The sequence below is a fragment of the Formica exsecta genome, unplaced genomic scaffold (assembly GCF_003651465.1).
Source record: "Formica exsecta isolate Colony F162 unplaced genomic scaffold, ASM365146v1 scaffold98, whole genome shotgun sequence".
NCBI classification, from domain to species: Eukaryota; Metazoa; Arthropoda; class Insecta; order Hymenoptera; family Formicidae; genus Formica; species Formica exsecta.
In genome coordinates this window covers 484,140-504,432 of record NW_021853741.1, presented here as the reverse complement: position 1 = coordinate 504,432, position 20,293 = coordinate 484,140, and the positions used below count along the sequence as shown (strand labels likewise).

Sequence of the window (20,293 nt, the reverse complement as noted above, 5' to 3'; positions counted from 1 at the left end):
ATTCTATGTAATAAAAATGATTGATTTTGATATTTTTTATTATTATAATTTTATTTAGACAATGATTTTCTATATTAAACAGTTAAAATAAATTATATAATATAATATGTATATATATAATTATAATATTAGTATATATTTTACTATTAAAGTTGTAGAAACGAAGACTAAAATATAGTGTTGAAACGTCAATCGTACGATTGCATCATACTTTACTACTCGCCCGATACGCCAACTTCGCAGTTTCTAAGACACTGTTATTTCTATAACGATCACCAATACACAACACTGTGATTCTCCAAAAAGATAATTTTATCTCACGGAGGGTGTTAAGATGAGTCATGCTTTCTGTTTCAGTGCGCCAATAAGCCGCGCGTTCGCATCTACCTCGTGAAGGCTGGTTATCGTGTATAGAGAGAGAAAGCTTTTTCCTCCAAGGATTGGCGCTGATACGACTCTATCAACAACGGCGGTGATCGGCGTTGGGGTGCAGCCGTTATCATCCGGCTCATAGCACAGTGCCACCCCAAAACGGGAGGGGTGGTTCGCCACTTCGTGTCGCGGCGATGGTAGCAGCTGCCTCCGCTACGGCCACCGCCACTGCCAGCGTGGTGGCCATGCAGGACCGCCAGGATATCCCCGCGCAATTCAATCAAGTAAATGTTTGACGAGCTCTCATGACGTTATCAATGACGCGACTAGGGAGAATCCTGATTCATACGTTACATAGAGCGTTTATATCATCTAGAGTATAGTAAGGTAACACGAATTGATGAAATCGATACATCATTTCTTACAAATGTTTCCATTGCCGTTTTTTTTAAGTAAAATCAAGAGAAACATAATGTATGGAGAAAAATTTATATTTTATCCTGATACTTTACTTAAAAAAAAAAAAAAAACCAAGGAAAAAAGCAATGTTAGACATTTCTTTTTATTCTGATGCAATCTTGTTATTATGGTGGCTAATTTTTGTTTTTTACAATATTTTGCAAGAAGAAGAGCACTATAATTTATGAATTATAAGTATTTATTATAAGTACTCAGCTTTTTTGTTTCAAGGATTCGGTAACATGCTAAACAGATGAATTTTTAACTATAGTTTCCATTGTGATTTATTAAGTTATTATTCATTAAAAAAGAGGTTATTTGTAAGAAAATTAATTTCTTATAATTACGTAACAAAATGTTTTGTTACTTTAGCATCTGTACACTTCGCGACATTTTGCACCTTTCGCGTGAGGTGATTTTCATTTCGTTTAGAACTTTGATGAACTTGTAATTAAAAATGTGTCGATTGTTATTACTAGATGCAGAGCCAACACGGAATGCCCCCCCAACCGTACAACTTGGGGTACGGCCAAAGAGGACCAATGGCAGGAATGGGGCCAGTCGCGATGAACAACTTTAACGGCATGGGCACGATGAGCCCGATGCACACTATGAATTCCATGAATTCGATGAACAGTATGAGTGGCATGAACTCGATGAATCCTATGACGATGGGAGGCATGAACGGTATGAATAGTATGAATGCTATGAACGCAATGACACCCATGAACTCCATGAGCAACATGGGTAACATGGCTATGAACAACATGATGGGACCCAACAACATGCAAATGAACAAGCTGCAGGTATGTCTAGACAATCTAAATGTATTTAACTGCATTTTTTTTGTGTTCTACCGTATGATTCGCTAAAAGACAATAACTCATGAGTTAGGTTTCTCTACTTTTATATACCTCTGGTTATATGAAGCATCACTTACTATTGGAATATTTTGTATAAATATTTTGTATCGTTATTTTCCATACTTAAATTATTTTTAACTTGTGTCAAAGCAGTTCGGTTGAAAAAAAGGCGCGTTTGTTTGCTCCTCTGGATAATATAGACTTTCGTGCTTTTAGGGTCAGCCACATCAAGGCTATCCGCGAAGACTAGCGCCCTATCCGAACCCGACCATGCACATGGCACAAAAGCGGCAACAGGTTCCGTACCCGAATCAGAATCCAGCGGCTATGCAGCAGGGCTTCAACGGAATGACAGCGTCGCAATACCCGACCAACTATCCTACTGCTGTGAGACCGAACTTTCAGCAGCAGTATCAGCCTATGCAAAACATGCATCCCACGGCGGCCGGTTTCGGGCCCGGCGCAATGATACGAGCGACGAATATGAGACAAACAGCGCCGGCTTACAATACCGCGTCTCAGACGGCCGCCGCGAACCAATATAGCTACGGCAATAACGGTGTTTGCATGGTCCCACCCACCTCCGTCGGCAATCAGTTCGTCGGTCATCAACCGAACACGGGATACGGCGGCGGTAACGCGTCGTACGGCGCGTCCACCGTAGCGACCAGTCAATATCAGCAGGATGTAGCGTCAATGAGATCGACGAATGGGGGCAATGTGAACTATCAGCACAGTCCCATTCCCGGTAATCCGACGCCTCCGTTAACACCTGCCACTAGCATGCCGCCTTACATCAGTCCAAATCCGGATATCAAGCCTAATTTCAATGAAATAAAGTCGCCGGTCAGCATTCAAAATAGTGAGTATATATTTAGAGTTATATTTACTTTTTTTACTTTGACAAATTATATTATATACATACAAATGCTACCGTTTATTCCAGATGATGAATTGAGACTAACATTCCCCGTGAGAGATGGCATTATTCTTCCGCCCTTCCGTCTAGAGCACAATTTGGCTGTTAGCAATCACGTATTTCAACTGAAGCCCACGGTACATCAAACACTCGCGTGGCGGTCGGATCTTGAGCTGCAGCTCAAATGTTTCCACCATGAGGACAGGCTAATGAACACCAATTGGCCGGCGAGTGTGCAAGTTTCCGTTAATGCGACTCCTCTCGTGATCGATCGCGGGGAGAATAAGACTTCCCACAAGCCCCTCTACTTGAAAGACGTCTGTCAGCCAGGAAGGAACACAATACAGATTACCGTATCCGCATGCTGTTGTGTAAGTTCGAGGACATCAATAATTAAAAAATTTTTGCCGTTTACATAATTTCGGAAATACAGAGATATTCTCTCGACATGTTCGGGAACGTTTTCGCTTTATATAAATAGTCATCTAATGTGCTTAATCAAATATATTATCTGTGAAAAAATATACATTATTTATCTGGTACCCGGACATAAAATATTTATTTTTATTTTTTTTTTAAGTTTTTTTTATTTTTTTCCTTCCTGTTGATGTATGTAGATGAATGACCATTTACAGTCGCATCTATTCGTACTCCAACTGGTTCATCGGCCCAGTGTACGAAGTGTATTACATGGATTACTACGTAAAAGGCTCTTGACGGCAGAGCATTGTGTAACAAAAATCAAAAGAAATTTCAATAATACATTGACGAACAATGGTATACAGTCGGAGAAAGATGTAGTGGAACAAACAGCACTAAAGGTAAAATTTACAAAGACATTTTGCAGTTTTTGTTTGATTCCGAAATTTTAATGCAATATATTATGATTTAAGAGAAAAGAGTCATGCGTATCTTGTTATTTTTAGGTACCTTTAAAATGTCCTATCACTTTCAAACGCATTACACTGCCAGCTAGAGGACACGAGTGCAAGCATATACAGTGTTTTGATTTGGAATCATATTTGCAATTAAACTGTGAACGAGGTAGCTGGAGATGTCCAGTATGCACGTAAGTATGACTAAATTGCTGAGAATTCTGACGGAAAAAATGAACACAAATAAATTATTACATGTTTTTTACAGGAAACCTGCGCAGCTAGAAGGCTTAGAAGTTGATCAATATATGTGGAGCATTTTGAATACATTAAATGCCACGGAAGTTGATGAGGTAACGATAGACTCGCTCGCTAATTGGAAACCCGCGAAGAACTTAACTGGTATTAAGTCCGAGGAAGAGAACGATTGTAAAAGAACGACCAAGGCTATGTCGCCGGGCAGTATGAATATGCCCACTATGAACAATTGGGACATGAATCAAGCTATGAGTCCTTATATACCGCCCGATATGAACAGTATTGTAAGCGGCTCGATGATAAACAATGCATCTTCCACATATGCGAATAATAGCATAAACCACCGGAACACGTCGGGTGGAACATATGAGATAAACTCTGGGACAAATACTATCGGCAATAATGATTATGTCAGTGGAGCTGGTCCACTGTCGCACTTAAATGAATCCGTTAACTCTTTAGATCCTCTCAATGCTATGGAGAAGTCACTCAACGATCAGGTATGTTTCGCTGCAATATATCGATTGTATTCTAACTATAATAGTGATATAGACGCAAAGAAATGATGGCAAAATTCGACAATGTTAAATGTGTGTATGTGTGACGTTTGTTATATATATGTGTATTACAGATGCCGCATACCCCACATACGCCGCACACTCCGCAATCTACCCCTCATACGCCGGCTGGTGGAGCCAGCGGTCCGCCGAGCGTTCCACCTGCATCGCAAGAATCTACGGGAAATCATAACACCTCCGGCAATACGAATATAAATAATGACAGCGCGACCGACATACCATCGGATTTGAATTTCGATCCCGCTGCAGTTATAGACGGGGAAGGTACCGGTCAAGAAGCATTAAATGTAAGTATATTGCATCGTGTCAAATAACTGCATCATGTCTGTTGCGGTAAACTGAAATATTTCTTAAATCTGATTATAGGGCTTATTAAAAAATTCATTTAACAACGTGTTGTCTCTTGTTATAGCTCTTGCCAGACAATGTGGACGCAATGGAACTGCTCTCGTATCTAGATCCACCGGATCTAAACACTCCGCCTAGTAGTGGCGCCAGCAGCGGTAACCCTTCGTCCAGCGATGACATATTGGCACTCTTTGAATAAGAAGAAAAAGAAGAGAAATAAGAGGCGAGTGGATATCTTGTAAAGATGTAATCAAACTATGACCCCCACTTTGTAATAATGTGAGAGGGATGATGAGAGAGTTGGCATCTCATTGCAAATTCTGGCTATTTTTGTGCAAATTTGTCAAGGTTCTATGAGCTCAAACGAGTTGCGCAAAATACCCAATTTCTGACTCTCTGATACGAGAAAAGACTACTCGAAAGTCTATTAGATGCGAGCATTTGCGATGAAGAAATTTAAATTTTATCGGGGTCACTAGGTGCTCTCACCTAATCAATGGTACAAATAATATTAGTTATAATTATAATATTCCTATTGAAGCTAAGGTTAAAGTGCTAGGATTAAAGAAACGATTTTTAACAATAACACGGTAAACACCATACTAGTACTTGCGATAAAGATATTATTGCATAAACAGCACTTTATTCTTTCTGCATCCATATTATATTAAATTACGAAAAGTATTAGCGAATTTCGGTTGGATGCTAGTACGCACTGATGCATATAAAGATTATTGTACACAAATTTATAATGGCATAATAATTAAAAAAGTAAAATTATTAATATGAAGAGCTATTGTTATTGCTCTTCAATATTATTAATGATAACTCATACATTAATATTAATTATCTTAATGTTTTCATTAATTATGCTTATATTGTAAATTTTTTACAATAATCTGTAATGCATTGGTGCATCCAACCGAATTCGCTATAAGTCTTTAAATGTGTTTAATAACAAACCAAGAAGATATTCTAAGAATGATTTTGAAATTGCATTTTAAATTACTAGTATTATAGCAAAATATTCTCTCAGATTATGTTACAAGCCATTATGAAGGATGATAATGATCGATAGAAAATGTTTATTAAAAATTCATTAATATTTTGAGTTTACTTTAAGATGCATTTTTCTACATATAGATAGTATGTTAACTATTGTTTATTAACTATTTAATAGAAAGAAGACTTTTAGTTTGAATCGTTTCGAATATTTACTTGAGAGAAAAATTATGCTATGCTCATTTAAATATCGCAACTAAATTTACATTTACATTAAATTTACAAATTACGCATTTAAATTCGCTGTTCTTGCAATGAGATCTTTGTGCTCGAAAACCGGTCTATTTGCATTCAAGGTTATGATAGACCTATGTCGCAAGAGAAAGATAACTGTACAGACCTACTTTTGTAAATAATTTTAATCGAAATAAGTAAGGTATTCATCTGTTGGGAATATCTCGCCTATTGATGGATATTATGCATATAGTGTTCCTTTCCTTTAGATTGTAGTAACAGATGGAAGTGAATAAAACTAGGGGATATCGGGCTTCACACTGGAAATTTAATAACTACACACGTGATGTATCTCCCGAGATAAAAAGAAACAGATTACAGATATAAAATGCAAGATAAAACGAAAGACATGAGATTGATTTACATAGTGCTTTTCAAAGTCTAATAATCTTATTGTTTTAAAAATATCCTAACATTATATGCAGAAATGTTACATATGTTTATCTATTTAATTTTGGATCATACATTGAATATGTAAAGCGTATTATTTGAAAAATTTTGTTTACCAATAAGGATATTTTGACATCACAATTTTCTATTTTAGACAAGATTTAAAACCTTGACGAGGAGGAGGAAGGTAAGTTTTCTACGCTTTTTTAATGTTGCCAACCTCTGAAGATACATCAACATATTTTCACATATAGAATTTATTTTCACATTTTGATATGTATCGATATATGTGTATTTTGGATTGACTTTCTATAAACAGCTACATTTTTGTATGATGTATACGTGTGAACTATTTTCATTAGGTTAATATATTTTTATATGTTTTTTACAATTACACTTACTGTTATTATCGATTTGCGGAGGAAAACTGCATCGGTTATTGGCCGCTAAGTAAACTTTTCATTATATTCGTGATAAGATCTATTTTTCAGAAAATATGTCGGTTGTGAAGAGCGAAAGATTTAAATTCTGCAGAAAGTTAATAGCAATATTTACGCAAGGCCTTAAGAAATCGTGCACTATATAATCCACGTATAATCAAATCTTACATAAGGAGAGGAAGAATCAAAACTTTTCATGGGAGAAATATATTGCAGAATAATTATGTACAGGCGCGCTTAAACTTATTATTTGCACAGGACAATTATGATCGCAATTGCAATAATTCAGCATGCGAAAATAAATTCTGTATATCTTCTTACACAATCTAGCGATAAACCTGATTTGTCGTTTAATAAAAACGTATAAATCAGATATATCCGTATATATATATATGAAAAGATACTGCCAGAGTGATACCGCCCAAGGCCCCCTGCTTGTGTAGTGGTTATAAACATTGTATCTTTTGTGATTAAAAGAGAAGATATATATAATACTTAAAGAGCGCGACACGTATAGATTATACAGATTTTATATAAAGATGTATTTATATTCCAGTGTGTGCAACGCGCAAGCGCACAGTGAAGGATTATAGACACACAGTCAAGTTTCTATTCATATAACTACTATAACATTATTAAAATTTAGATTTTAATATTACTTGTATTAAGCGCGACTATTGTATATTATTTGTATATATGATAAATAGAATAATAATATAAGAAAAATGGCAGATATATACTTATTGGCCAGTTATAATATAGCAAAATAATTCTCCTAATTATTTCTCAGAGAACCAAAACATACACGAGATATATGAGAATACCTTAAACTAGGGAATGTAACGTGTAAATGGCTGATGAATGGCTGACGATAACAAGTACAGTCAAATATTGTACTGTTATTTCTAATAGAATTATTACTCTCTTACTTGATAAAAAAAAAACATAATTACCTAAAAAAGTTTATTCAAACTGTAAGCTTTACTTAGGATTGCCAAGAAAAAGTAGTATACGCAACATTGTTGCGATTGTACATAGGCAATGTTTACCTATACTTAGCTAATAATACCCCTAAAATACACAATACACTTAGTTTATGAGAGTCGTTGAGATTTATAGGTATTTCGCGAGAAATGATAACGAAAGTGAATAAATTGAACGTAACGACAGAATTTGTCAGTTATAATTGTATAATAATTTACATAACGTGATAGTTGCGTGGGGAAAAATATGTAGATGTTACTGTCAAAAAATCATATGCAATCATTGAGAGTCTATTTTAGTGTCTTGATTTTTTTTTCTTTTTTTTTCCCTTTTTTTTCATTAGCGGGCCGGCAGTTGAGATTATATGTTGCTTTTCGTGAATTTATTGCAGTAATATCTGGAATGATATATTATTGTTTAACGAAATTCCTACAAAAATCTCTCTGGCTCTAAGATTACAATATCTATTTATCTATCGTTAGGAGAGGCCTATATAATTTCATTTTACAATGCTCTGCGAACAAATTAAACGACCGTGGATTATGAGACTCTTGTCGAAGGCCTGGAAAGTTGTAATAACGAAACAAAATATTTTCATGTAAGATAATCGTATCGACTCATGGTGTATCGGCTATACCGATCGCACAAGCTCCATTATTAGATAATGTACATAAAAAGTATATATATATATATATAGTGTACACACATATATACAAACCATTGAAAATACTAATATATCTCTCGTTCTTTTATCCTGGATATCCTGTAAAAAATGGGGGTAAAGAAAAAAGGAATGATAATTATCTATTAGGTGTTGCGATATAATAGACGCACGTATCAAGCCAGATTTGAGATTTTTATTTGGTTTAAAAAATTACCAAGATGCTAATTATATAAATAGAGGATTAAATAAAGGATTATTTTAAAGATAAAATTGTAAAAAAATTTTAGGGGAAACAGTTTATTGACGACAGTAATTGAGAAAAAAAACACATGAACAATGATTTGGTATTATATAACATCGTTTTATTAGATTTAAATTGAAATCGGTTATAAATTATGGTGATGAGAGTTCGAATACTAGGACTAGGACAGATGGTTTTCGCTGCTTTGCTCTGTATACTCAATTTTATATTGCATATGGTTGTCGAAGAGAATGAACGCCGTTGCTGTGAAATTTCTGCCTTTTTCTTTTTTCCTCTCTCTTTCTCTTTCTCTCGTTTTCTCGATACATACGCGCGCGCATATATACACATACACACGCCCCAGGCGCGCTTCTCTCTTTCTCTCTTTCTCTTTCTCTCTCTCTCTCTCTCTATCGTTCTTTCACTCTCGATTTGATAAAAATAAAATTAATCGTCAAGCATTTTGCGCACATAATATAAAGACTAATTATTTGCAATTCATTTCTTCCCTTTTTTCTATTTCGTCTATATCTTGCAAATTAACAATTTACTTCACTGCGAATCTCGTGGCAGACGCGTGAAGTTGGCAGCGTTACGCAAAAAAATCGGTATTTCGCGCTCGACGATCAGTCGAGCATCGCTACTTAACGAACGCGCTTGTTCTCTCAACGTATTTCACATCTGGATTTGCACGCAATGGAACTTGGATCGCCCGACATACATCCGAGTTTATATCTCACCTTTTCGTAAGTTCAGAAACAATTCCGCTATAACACTTCTCCCCCGCGTTTATCATTTGATTTTAACAATCACTTCGATAACGATCGATCATTGTGTACACGCTGTGTCTTTTAAGAAACATAAGATATTCATATACTCGCTAAAACGAAGATTCGAAATAAAAACGGAGCGATGCTCTCGAGATGAATGACTTTTTTTTTTGTTTGACATTATATGACATGCATTTCTCTTTGTGGCACTTTTTTAATTCCGTTTTCATTCCGAAGCGATACATGAAATTTTTTTTTTTTTTTTTTTTTCATGCCAAACTTCTGTCAGCATTACGATATTGTCTCGTGACAGCTTCTCTATCGGCTGTTGACTTGTGGAAGTTTATACACGGTTTAGCATGTATGCGTAAAGCACGACAATAATCTACGCGTATAATATCCGAAGTGTCGGATGAGCTCAATCATCGCTTCACGTGAGGCGAATCACAAAAAAGCAACGCCCCACTGTCATTTTTTATCATTACTATATTATTATATCGTTTATTCGCATTTTGCATATCAACTAATAGTGAAGTTTCTCTCTTTCAGCACTTTTAGTACAATAAAAAAATTCTCGAATTAATGATATATCGAAAAGACATTTTAATGGCGTAGAGAGTCAAACATTTTCACACACGGCTGTGAACACACCCCATCGACTATTTTAAAGAAATGAACATTTTGTGGTCTCGACCTGTTCACGACTTACACGAAAGTCTCGTGATTAAAGGCGGTCCCGTCGCCTCATCAGGGCGCTCACAATATAAATCTGATAATAACTCTATCGAGATATAATGGCAGTGCGTAACAGCGCTAATCCTTTAATCTGCTAACCGGGCAGATATCTGTTAACCCTTTGCGTCGAAACGATAAATACCGTGCTGCTCGCAGTGAACACGTTCAATCTTCATCACGTTATTTCACGTCCATCGAACGTATTCATTACGTTATTATTAAAATAATTTGAGAGATATTCAAAACAATGGTTTTATTTCACATAATAAAAATGAATTATGCTGACAAAAAGACAATCATGTTGCATCAATCATGTATTTGGCATATTTAAAATATCGTGACATAGAATATCTAATAATTTTATTATGAGTGATTTGATGAGAGCAATGGCTGCTCGAATCAGTCGAAAATAACAGCAGTTTACGAGAGGTAAGTTAAATGAGCGGAAAATATCTATTGATCCATATAAAATAAATGGTAAACCCTTATCTCTGGATTATTGATTTGTAGTCTCTCAAAACAGAGATAAAGGAATTTCCTTCGGTAAAATAAAAAATTTAATTGAATAAAACTCTCTCTCGCTCTGTCTTTCTATCATTTTTTCTTCACTATATATGAATAGATTCGACGCAAAAGGAAATGTCGATTGATTATCTAAGCGAACTTTTCGCATATTCGCCTTTTTACGCCTTTTGGCGACGCGAACAGGCTAGTGTTTAATATATAACACTAATTAACTAGTGTTAAAATTCCGTAATTAACTATGGCAGTGTTTCTTAAACCGTCTCCCACCGCGGCTCGACCTCCATCGAAACATTTAGGCGTTTTCGCCATGGTCTAGAAGAAGTATTTCTAGTATTTCTATAAGTTCGAGTAACTTTTTATATACTAGATAAAAATGCATCATAGTGATAACCGTATTACAAGTCGCTCCTCCTCGCATTGCTATGCTATATAATTAGATCATTTAATTACGTGTTGCTTATATCGTGTGTGTATCGCAACACGTTTGCCATCACACGTTCTCCTAGTACCCTTTACGTCTTTACGGCGCTCGAGTTTGTATAGAAAAGTCGTACGGAGATTCGGCATAAAAAATTATCCCTCTGTGATCTCGAAAAGCTTAAGAAACACTGAGAACTACGGGACCATGTCGTATTCGTCTTCTGTGTTTTATAAAGATACAAATCGCAAGTGACTTTGCTGTGACAGATTGATGATGAATGCTAAGTAAATTGAGTTTGGTACAAAAAGAGCGGATGCGTTGAATAATATACAGTATGATCGAGTTTCGATTCGCGCACGTACTAAGACAAATGCTTTCCTAATTTGAGAAATTCGACATATCGCGGACAAGTTGCTGCTGCGAACGCTCTGTGATCGTTACATCCGTTCATTTCTCTCATAGACCAAAAAAAAAAAATCTGAGTACGATTTACTTATACTAAGTATTGAAAAAAAACAATACACATTTCTGTAGCATACACACGTTTATATATTTTCAACAATATTTGTTTATATAATAATATTAATAATATATTATCATTTTTTATGCAAACAATTTATATTGCCGTATTTTTTTGTTATTTTTTGCCGCAAATTGTTGAAAAAAAAAAAAAAAAATTAACTTACTTATGTTAAAAAAATTTTATACTCGATCGAAAACGAGTTAAACGCTCTAATTGATCGCAATAGCAACTTTTATCTCCGCGCGATCTAAAGATAATATCGATCTCGCACAAAATCGGTGTATATATATCCGTCTGTATACATATTAATATTATATATATATATGTATATATATATATATATAACATATTGCCATTATAACAATTACACAGCACAGCCAGCAACTCCATTTATTTACATTTCTCTCCATTTTTATCATCTTATTAATTGATATTATTCAACCGGTTCCCTTTTCTCGTCATTCATATATACGCTCGAGGAAGAACTACGTTATATAAATCTTTGCAGTTAACAGGTTCCTTGATTTTAACGACCACGATAAACACGCGAAGCGGATATGATATCTCGAATATGCAACAACATATTAGCCGCTAATTAATATACAATCGATCGCGTACACTCTGATCTTGTCTTGGGCTACTTTATCCTTTCATGCCTGAAACGCCACGTTGAATTTTGTCGATATCGCAAGAAATTTGTAGATTTTTATATGCCAATAATATATTGAAATGTATGAACTTATTAATGGTTCTATAATCTTTCAATGTCTGTGAATTATTATTCAGATAGTCAATAAATTACAATTAAATTTGATTCGAAAAAAATTAAGGTAGAAGTTAAATTTTAAGCAAATAAATCTAACATACATTTGCAATAATTGTTTACAAGCCGATTGACCTTTATTTAAATCGCGCATGTATGTACTTTACTGTTTGACGAAGCTATGTTTGATTCATCATTATTCCTTCTACCATTCTCCGGTTTGAAAGTTGAGCTTTCGCGTACAAGATCAATTTGTACTCGATGGTATGGTAACGTTTGCTTTGAGCAAAAGGCTGTCCACGAAAGCCGCGTAATGCCCCGCTTGCTTTTCTACCGAGAGGTGCGCGAAACATGAGTGAGATGGACGTTCCAAAAATCGATATCTCATGATATAATTTCAACATTTATAAATAAAACAAATTGTCTCTATTTTCTGGATTTATAAATATGAGAAAGAAAATTTTTACGAATTTTTACGGATTATATATTTATTTATTAGTAAATATTTTTTTTAAAGAAATAAAAAATTTTGTTTATATCTTTCTATTATAATTAAGTCAATAAAATTCTATAATTGTGTGATAGGTAAAGTTTTATAATATTTTGGAATAAGAGTTTTTGATTATACCAGAAATAAAATCGTTATCGTGTGTATGGAGAGCAGATTTAAATTACGTTGCGCTCTACGAAAATACAATGAAATTTCTGTTAGACCTCAAATTATATCATGATCGATAATTATGATGACATCCACCTTGACATTCAAGAGATAAATGGACTATATCACACATTCTCTTCCGTATTGCTGAGGCACGTATTACGTGTCATCAACACACACGCGCACGCATCTGATAGTACTGAGGGATGGGGAAGAGATATGAAGAAAGGCGGTAACTACATTCGGCATTTATTAAGCTGTAAATAAAGATCCGCACTCAAAACATAACCGCGACATAAAGTTTGATTTTATTACAAGTTTGTAAAAATATGAGATAACTTTTGCGAGCCAGCAAAATTGAAAAAAAAGAAACACATAAATATAAATGAGTTTTTTTATTGATCTTTTTTAAGTGTAGCCTGCAATTTATATTTATCTGAACATGATATTATAAGATTTTATATAAACTATTTCATACATCTAGTTTCTCAGTGAGAAACATATTACTCTCGTGAAATATCGTGTCGTAGCAAATTCTCTTTTCAATTATAAAGAAATATTTATTTTTCCCTAAGATACAACAATAAATAGAGGCAAAAATGCTAAAATGGTAATTAAAACGGTATTAATATTCTGAATACGGAACTCTCCACATTTTATATAATGCATATATATTAAATCCAAGAAATATATAAAACGAGATCAAGTATGTATGACAAAAATTATAAAAAAATAATCTGTGTATCATAAAGTATGAAAAATGCGAAGAGACAATAAATTTACTGCTTAATATGTGCCTCTCAGCAGCGTGTCTCTGTTAATACGAAAATGTTTACAGCGCATTTGTAATACATTATTTTGCTTGAAAACATTTTTCAAAATGTTTTAAACTTTTTCCATCGTTTAAAATACACGTGTAGCTACCGTGTTGTGTAGCGAGTTTGTCGTGACTGTATCTCATGTTTGATAAAAAAACTTTTAAGAATTTTTTTTATCACGCATGTATTTTCGTACAAAGTTAATAGCTTCCTAGGCTGCATTTTAAAAATGCATTGGTAAAACTCAATAATCTCAATATTGTCGAAAATATTGCATAAATAAGATATTTTTTCGAGTGTTGCAATCTGTTTCTTGGTCTCTGATTTTAAAGTCAAAGAGGAAGAGAAATTAATATCAATTAAATCATGCTTCATGCTTGTTATTACATTTGAAGATTTCTTACAATGAAACGAATAAAAATCATAATAAAAAAATAAAATAGAGATAAGATTGAGTGAACGCATAATATATAAGCATATCGAATGATTTTTTTCAGAAATGGCTTAAAATATTGATATAGAAAAAAAAAAAAAAAATTTTCTAAATTATCATAATTATAATTTGATAGCACTTGTGTCAAAACAATTTTAAAATAACGATAACAGTATCAATGACAACGACGTGATATCGATGACAACGATGTATGATGATAGTGGAGATGTTGCTGATAACAACGACAAATAATAATAATTAATAATTAATACTAATAATAAAGTAATTAATCATAATAATCAAATTAATAGTTGGAGCAATAATTACGATGATAAAATAATAATATTATCATAATAAAAAATAATAATAGCAATAGTAATAATAAAAAACAGCATTAATTTTAGTGTAATAATAATTATTATTATTATTACCACATATTAATATAGTGATATTAACATTTCTTGGTAAAATAAAAAGTAAAAATACTAGATAGAGCTATCTCTTCTAGACAGTAATGCGATACATCTACTGTTCGGGCAACAGGAATAATACTATCATTTAACTAATATAATCTCTATAAAATAATAGGGTGCGCTTTTTTTCTGTTAGTATTAACGTTACATTACACACGTATATGCGTGTATACATATATATATATGTACAAGGGGCTAGAGTTATACATCTGGTTTTTATATCGTGAGGGTAAATAATATACAATATTTGTATGTGTGCGTAAATATATATATACTCAGTTTTGCAAAGACGTGCTGGATGTTAACACGTTTATGAATGAGCATCATAAAGAGAACAGTGCTCTCCTTCCTCTATATTCACATATATATTCTTTATATATATATATAAATTCTTATATGTGTATATAACCGTAATTAAAATTATATATTAAACCTCTTTAGCACATATTTACATCGATTACTCGTTTCCGTCATATATGTATAATGTATAGTAAGATACTAATCGGGGATCCACGGCGGCAATTGAATTAGTCGAACACTTTTGGCATTTTCTTTTTAGTCCCGCGGTATTCTGGTAAGTTTTATATGTAAATGAGGACACTCTTCGCGACATTGTACGCGCTTTATACGTGTCCACTCATGTCGCATGTACGACGAAAAACTGTCTCGGTATATTTTCAATTCACGCGCTCGATCATCAGAAAAGCCCTTGCTCCTTGTATCATTCCAAGTTTTTTTTTTTCCTCTCTATCGCGGTGATCCTTTCTATAATAATATCAAGTCCGTTCCGCGTATGTAACTTTTCGTACTCCGATTCTCAGTCTTCCATCTAACTCGCTTTGCGACACACACATTTGCTTGCACTCTAGCTCACATTCTCTCTCCCAATCTTTCTCTCTCTCTCTCTCTCTCTCTCTCTCTCTATCTTTCTCTCTCTCTCTCTCTCTCTCTCTCTCTCTCTCTCTCTCTCCCTATCTCTTATCCTTTTCTCGGTTCCTAGTCTGTACAATCTGGCAGTGTGTCTTACAGATCCTTTGGATTTGACTTGGCACAAATAACAGAGTCTTTAGTAAAAAAGGCACTATTTTTGTAAAGCGAAATAGTCTTGCTCGAGACACCCTAATTTTGTTTTCCGCGAAACATACAGATCTCTATCGAGTGAAAAATATTGGGGATAAAGAATCAATTCGGCGTGTTTTTTTTATGATCGGCGAATTTTTTATTTAGAGTGATTTTGATCTATTTGTCGAAATTTAACACAGACGGTGTACTTTCGAAGCCGAAGCTGCGTCGTGCTCTCTTAGAAAAGTTCGGCTGTGTGAATATTTGAAATTTGAGAGAGAATCTCTTCCTCTCCATATATCGAAAAGGAAATAATCTCGTAATCTACAATTTCATAGCGTATCACACGATCTTACAAATATGTAAACGCAATTTAATTTGGGAAAATCTTTTTTCATCTTGCCGTTTATTTTATAATCATATAAAAACATTGTTATCAGTCTTATAAAGTTTTACTGCAAAAGCATGTGTACATTTTTGCATATTTCGAAGTCTGAATTGTGCGAATCATTCGCGACGAGAAGAATGAAATACGCGTGGATATCGTGTTAAAATGAGAAAGATGATGGCATGTGTGATCATGAAATGAGAAAGATTCGCGGAAAAAGATAGTGTAGCTTTACTATAAATCACGATCAATTTCATACACATTTTATAGCTATCGTAATATCCATTCGCCAATCTGACGAATAATCAAAAGTGCTTTTTACTTTCGTAATATTCCATTATATAAAGGAATATAGATGTTTTAAAAAATGTATAACAGTAGCAACTTTATAGAATTTATATTAAAAAATTGCATGTTATATATATGTATAATAAAAATATCAAAATTTTATTTTTTAAATAAACTGAAACATATTTTATCTACAAAAAAATTGAATGTGATAACTCCTATTTTTATATAAAACTTAAACGTTTTAATCTAAACATTTTAGTTCATTTAGATATTACATTTTATTAATAATTTAAATTGCACTAAATTTAATCAATAATAAAAATAATAAGAAAAGTTCACAGAAGAGTTATGACTGATTTGTTTCTGAAATAAAATTTCTATTGTAGAAAAGAATTTTTACTTCCTAATATAATTGTCGCTACTGATGTACATCTTTCTGAACAGCTATGTAGAAGATAATCGTTAGGTTGCCTCGCAATTATCTATTCTGGTCCGCATGAAAAGACGATGATACACCAACGCACACTTTAATTCCGTTGATTTAAACGCTTTTGTCGCGCATTAACGAGACGAAGCATTCCGTCCAACTTTGTGACATTCTGCAAAAAATGAGTCGTGCAGTCTACGGTTCCGTGTGTGAGTATCAATTAGTCCGAGCTCGCTGCTAAAGTTGTAAACGCATACAAATGTCCAGTCGCGCGGATATTAACCTTCAGTGGTGTACATTGTATAGTAATAGTATATATATGGATATCAAAATTTTGAAAAGACATCTACATGATCATCAAAAAGTGCGTTTCCTGCGTAAGATAGAATAGCGTCGGAGGAGGCAAAGGAAAGTAACCTTCGCTTTTGCACCTTCGATACGCACCTGCATTCTCAGATTCTTAGAAAATGGTTATCACCGCCAATGTCTATAAAAGCGGCATCAACTTTGTATATTCGCTCGATTTTTGTTCATATTTAGTGTTTGGTTGAGAAATGGAAATAAGATGAATCTCTCTCTCCAATTCGCGCGCGCGTAGCAATCGAAAATGTATAGAATTGTATGCATGTCGTCTATCCTTCGCACGATCGATAAACCACGTACGGCTTCGAAACAACCTCTCCTCTTTCTCGCGACAACACAATAAAACTCATTTTATCACAAATTTAACGTGAAATGTAGTAGCTATTTGTTCATATGAAACGTATATGGAAGTTTATTATTTTAGTAATAAAACTTTTTCTCGCGACATTTAGCCATCGTTTAACGTTAAATCTGCAATAAAGATATGAGTTTAATAAAAGCCCTTCGCTATTTTCTCTCTCTCTCTCTCTCTCTCTCTCTCGTTTTGTCTTTTTCACTCTTTATCTATTTTAATTCATTCGCAATATCTCACTCTGTCCTGGATACTAATGCGCATTCTTTCTCGCTCTTTCTTTCACTTTCGTCATCTTTCGATTCAGATGTTAAAAGTATAAAAGAAGAAACGATATATACATCCAAATTAATTCAAACATTCTGACGTTGACACAGCCAAATCTTTGTTTATTACAGTTGTTTCATCTCTGTTACTCTTCTCGAATACGTGATGTTGTTCGTTGCCAAAGCCGGTTTAAAACTTATCGTAATCACCGCAGAGCTACTAGGCAAAATCTTGCTTAATATTCGGATATAATTCATGCGATAGGGTTGAAACGATAAAAATAAATATTTAAGAAATTCGTTTAAAGTTTAACGAACAATTTTTATCGAATTTCCTATATTTCCTTAATAATTTTCTATATATTCGTGGCCAATTGTCTAATATGTACAGCGGCCCTTGTATCGTACTTTGCGGGGAATCCGTCTTAAACCGACTCGGTTCATCTGGACATTTTATCTTGACGTTGCTTTCGTGCTCCCGCAATTTCTCTCTCCTCTTCCCGCGTTCCTCTGTCCTCACGTGATTAGGAAGCAATAATCCTCGTCGTACGAGTCCTCCCTTCCCGTTCTCTCTGCCCTCTTGCCGCCTCGTTTACCAAACTCAATGAACACTTGGTGGATATTGCGCTTATTGGTGTACTGGACGATTCTCCGTGATCGCGATTCGCGCGGAGTCCTTTGGCGAATGCGGCTTTCCAACGTTCATTCTCTTGACTAATTGATTTATCGTTATTGTAAAGGGATCGGCGATGATTAGCGGATAATGAAAGCGAGCCATCGATCGTGACAGCGATTCGAGATTGTAGATAACGCGCGTACGTACGCGCGTAAGAGATATGCATTGATTCTGTGTTTCGTAAAGCTTGATTAAAAATCAGAGATTCACCATACTTGCGGCGATCCTACTTGGCCACTGGAGTCGTCCAGTTCACTGTTCCTTACAATATTATTACACCGCTGATTGGCTGACATGCGTTATAATCGCAGATAGATATACAATTTTCTCCGCATGGTATAACTGCAATAATCTAATCTATTTATCTTATGTAACAAACACTAGCTTTCCGTGACTGTGTCGGGAGAGGAAAGGAGTATAACAACACGCCGCGATATTAGTATTATTAACGAAATGGATTCACGCGAAATATATAATCTTATAATGCGATTTCCTCCCCTCTCCATCCTTCCAGCATAATGTGTACCGTCCCTCTCGTGCATGTACAAAAAATACACATCGCGTCTCGTTCAGTCCGTTACAAATGTACATACGAGAATAATAATAATAATAAAAATTAACCTAACCAGAATAATCATTGCGCGATAATAATAGTAATAATAATTGGAATAATAATACTTAGCATATCGTTATTATTACTATCATTATCATTATGTATATGCGTACATAAGTGTGTTCGTGTATGTATGTATATACGATTGAAATATACATTTCATCCTGATATATACATACGTAGTGTTCTTCCTTTCTCTCTCTCTCTCTCTCTATCTATGTACAAAGTAAACAATGAATATTACACCGCTCGTTAATTTTTTGGATCCCCATTCTCGCAACGCGTCCGAGTAATATCACGGAGATATATCGCAGAAATCCCAACAGATTTTATATAATCGACGTAAAAAGTCTTTTCTCTTCGCCACCCTGTTCGTCGCGGGGCGTGACGCGTGTAAAACATTTCGAAACTATCGCGTCGCGCGAATAGCACACGCGTACCCCCCATGCGAGATACGAGTCGTGGAGAGCAATATTGATATATGTATATATATATATGTATGTGAATATATATATATGTGTGTTTCTCCTCTTCCTTCTGTCAACTTTAGAATTAGCAGCATAATCCTTCATCTATCTCTTATAATTACGGCGTCTCTCGATAGTAAAGATAGTAAGTAATGATAATAACAGTAGCAGTACACACAACTACCGCTATCAACGAACATTAACGTAGCACAATTGTGGCGGTAATAAAAGTAAAAATAAGACATGATAGGTATCGCTTATATATAAATACGGTTTAAGAACCTAATTCTATCGTTCGCGTATGTAGCGCGTATGTATACGTTAATATATATATATCTATGTATATGTATAAAGATTCATCGCCAACGTACAAATTTTCAGTCGGTTTCGCGGCGCGGCACCGCGCCGAAATTTCTCTCTACTATTATACCCTTCTTGCCGCAAACAAAACGATCCTCCCGTGTTCATTCACGCTATCCTACATTTATGCGCGCGTGCACGCGCTGGCACGTCTCTCTGTCATATCACATGCACACCCTTCTTATTACGGTGTAAAGAGTCTCACATATACAATATAATATA

At 34.5% G+C, this 20,293-nt stretch overlaps 1 protein-coding gene across 5 annotated transcripts in view; it reads left to right on the top strand.

Annotated features, from left to right (window-relative positions):
- The window catches only part of LOC115245503 (zinc finger MIZ domain-containing protein 1), a 40,363-nt gene extending 32,621 nt beyond the window's left edge, over positions 1 to 7,742 (top strand). The window contains exons 2-10 of one of the 5 annotated variants that reach the window (XM_029823860.1): positions 358 to 656; positions 1,311 to 1,637; positions 1,911 to 2,984; positions 3,231 to 3,434; positions 3,540 to 3,682; positions 3,757 to 4,246; positions 4,378 to 4,611; positions 4,737 to 4,895; positions 6,513 to 7,742. In XM_029823860.1, the coding sequence (XP_029679720.1) occupies positions 567 to 656; positions 1,311 to 1,637; positions 1,911 to 2,984; positions 3,231 to 3,434; positions 3,540 to 3,682; positions 3,757 to 4,246; positions 4,378 to 4,611; positions 4,737 to 4,871 (2,697 nt within the window). In that variant the 5' untranslated portion in view covers positions 358 to 566 and the 3' untranslated portion in view covers positions 4,872 to 4,895; positions 6,513 to 7,742. Of the gene's footprint in view, positions 1 to 357; positions 760 to 1,310; positions 1,638 to 1,910; positions 2,985 to 3,230; positions 3,435 to 3,539; positions 3,683 to 3,756; positions 4,247 to 4,377; positions 4,612 to 4,736 lie in introns of all 5 variants that reach the window. The other 4 variants (XM_029823864.1, XM_029823861.1, XM_029823865.1 and 1 more) reach the window with 4 other exon arrangements.
- Positions 7,743 to 20,293: the final 12,551 nt, after the last annotated feature.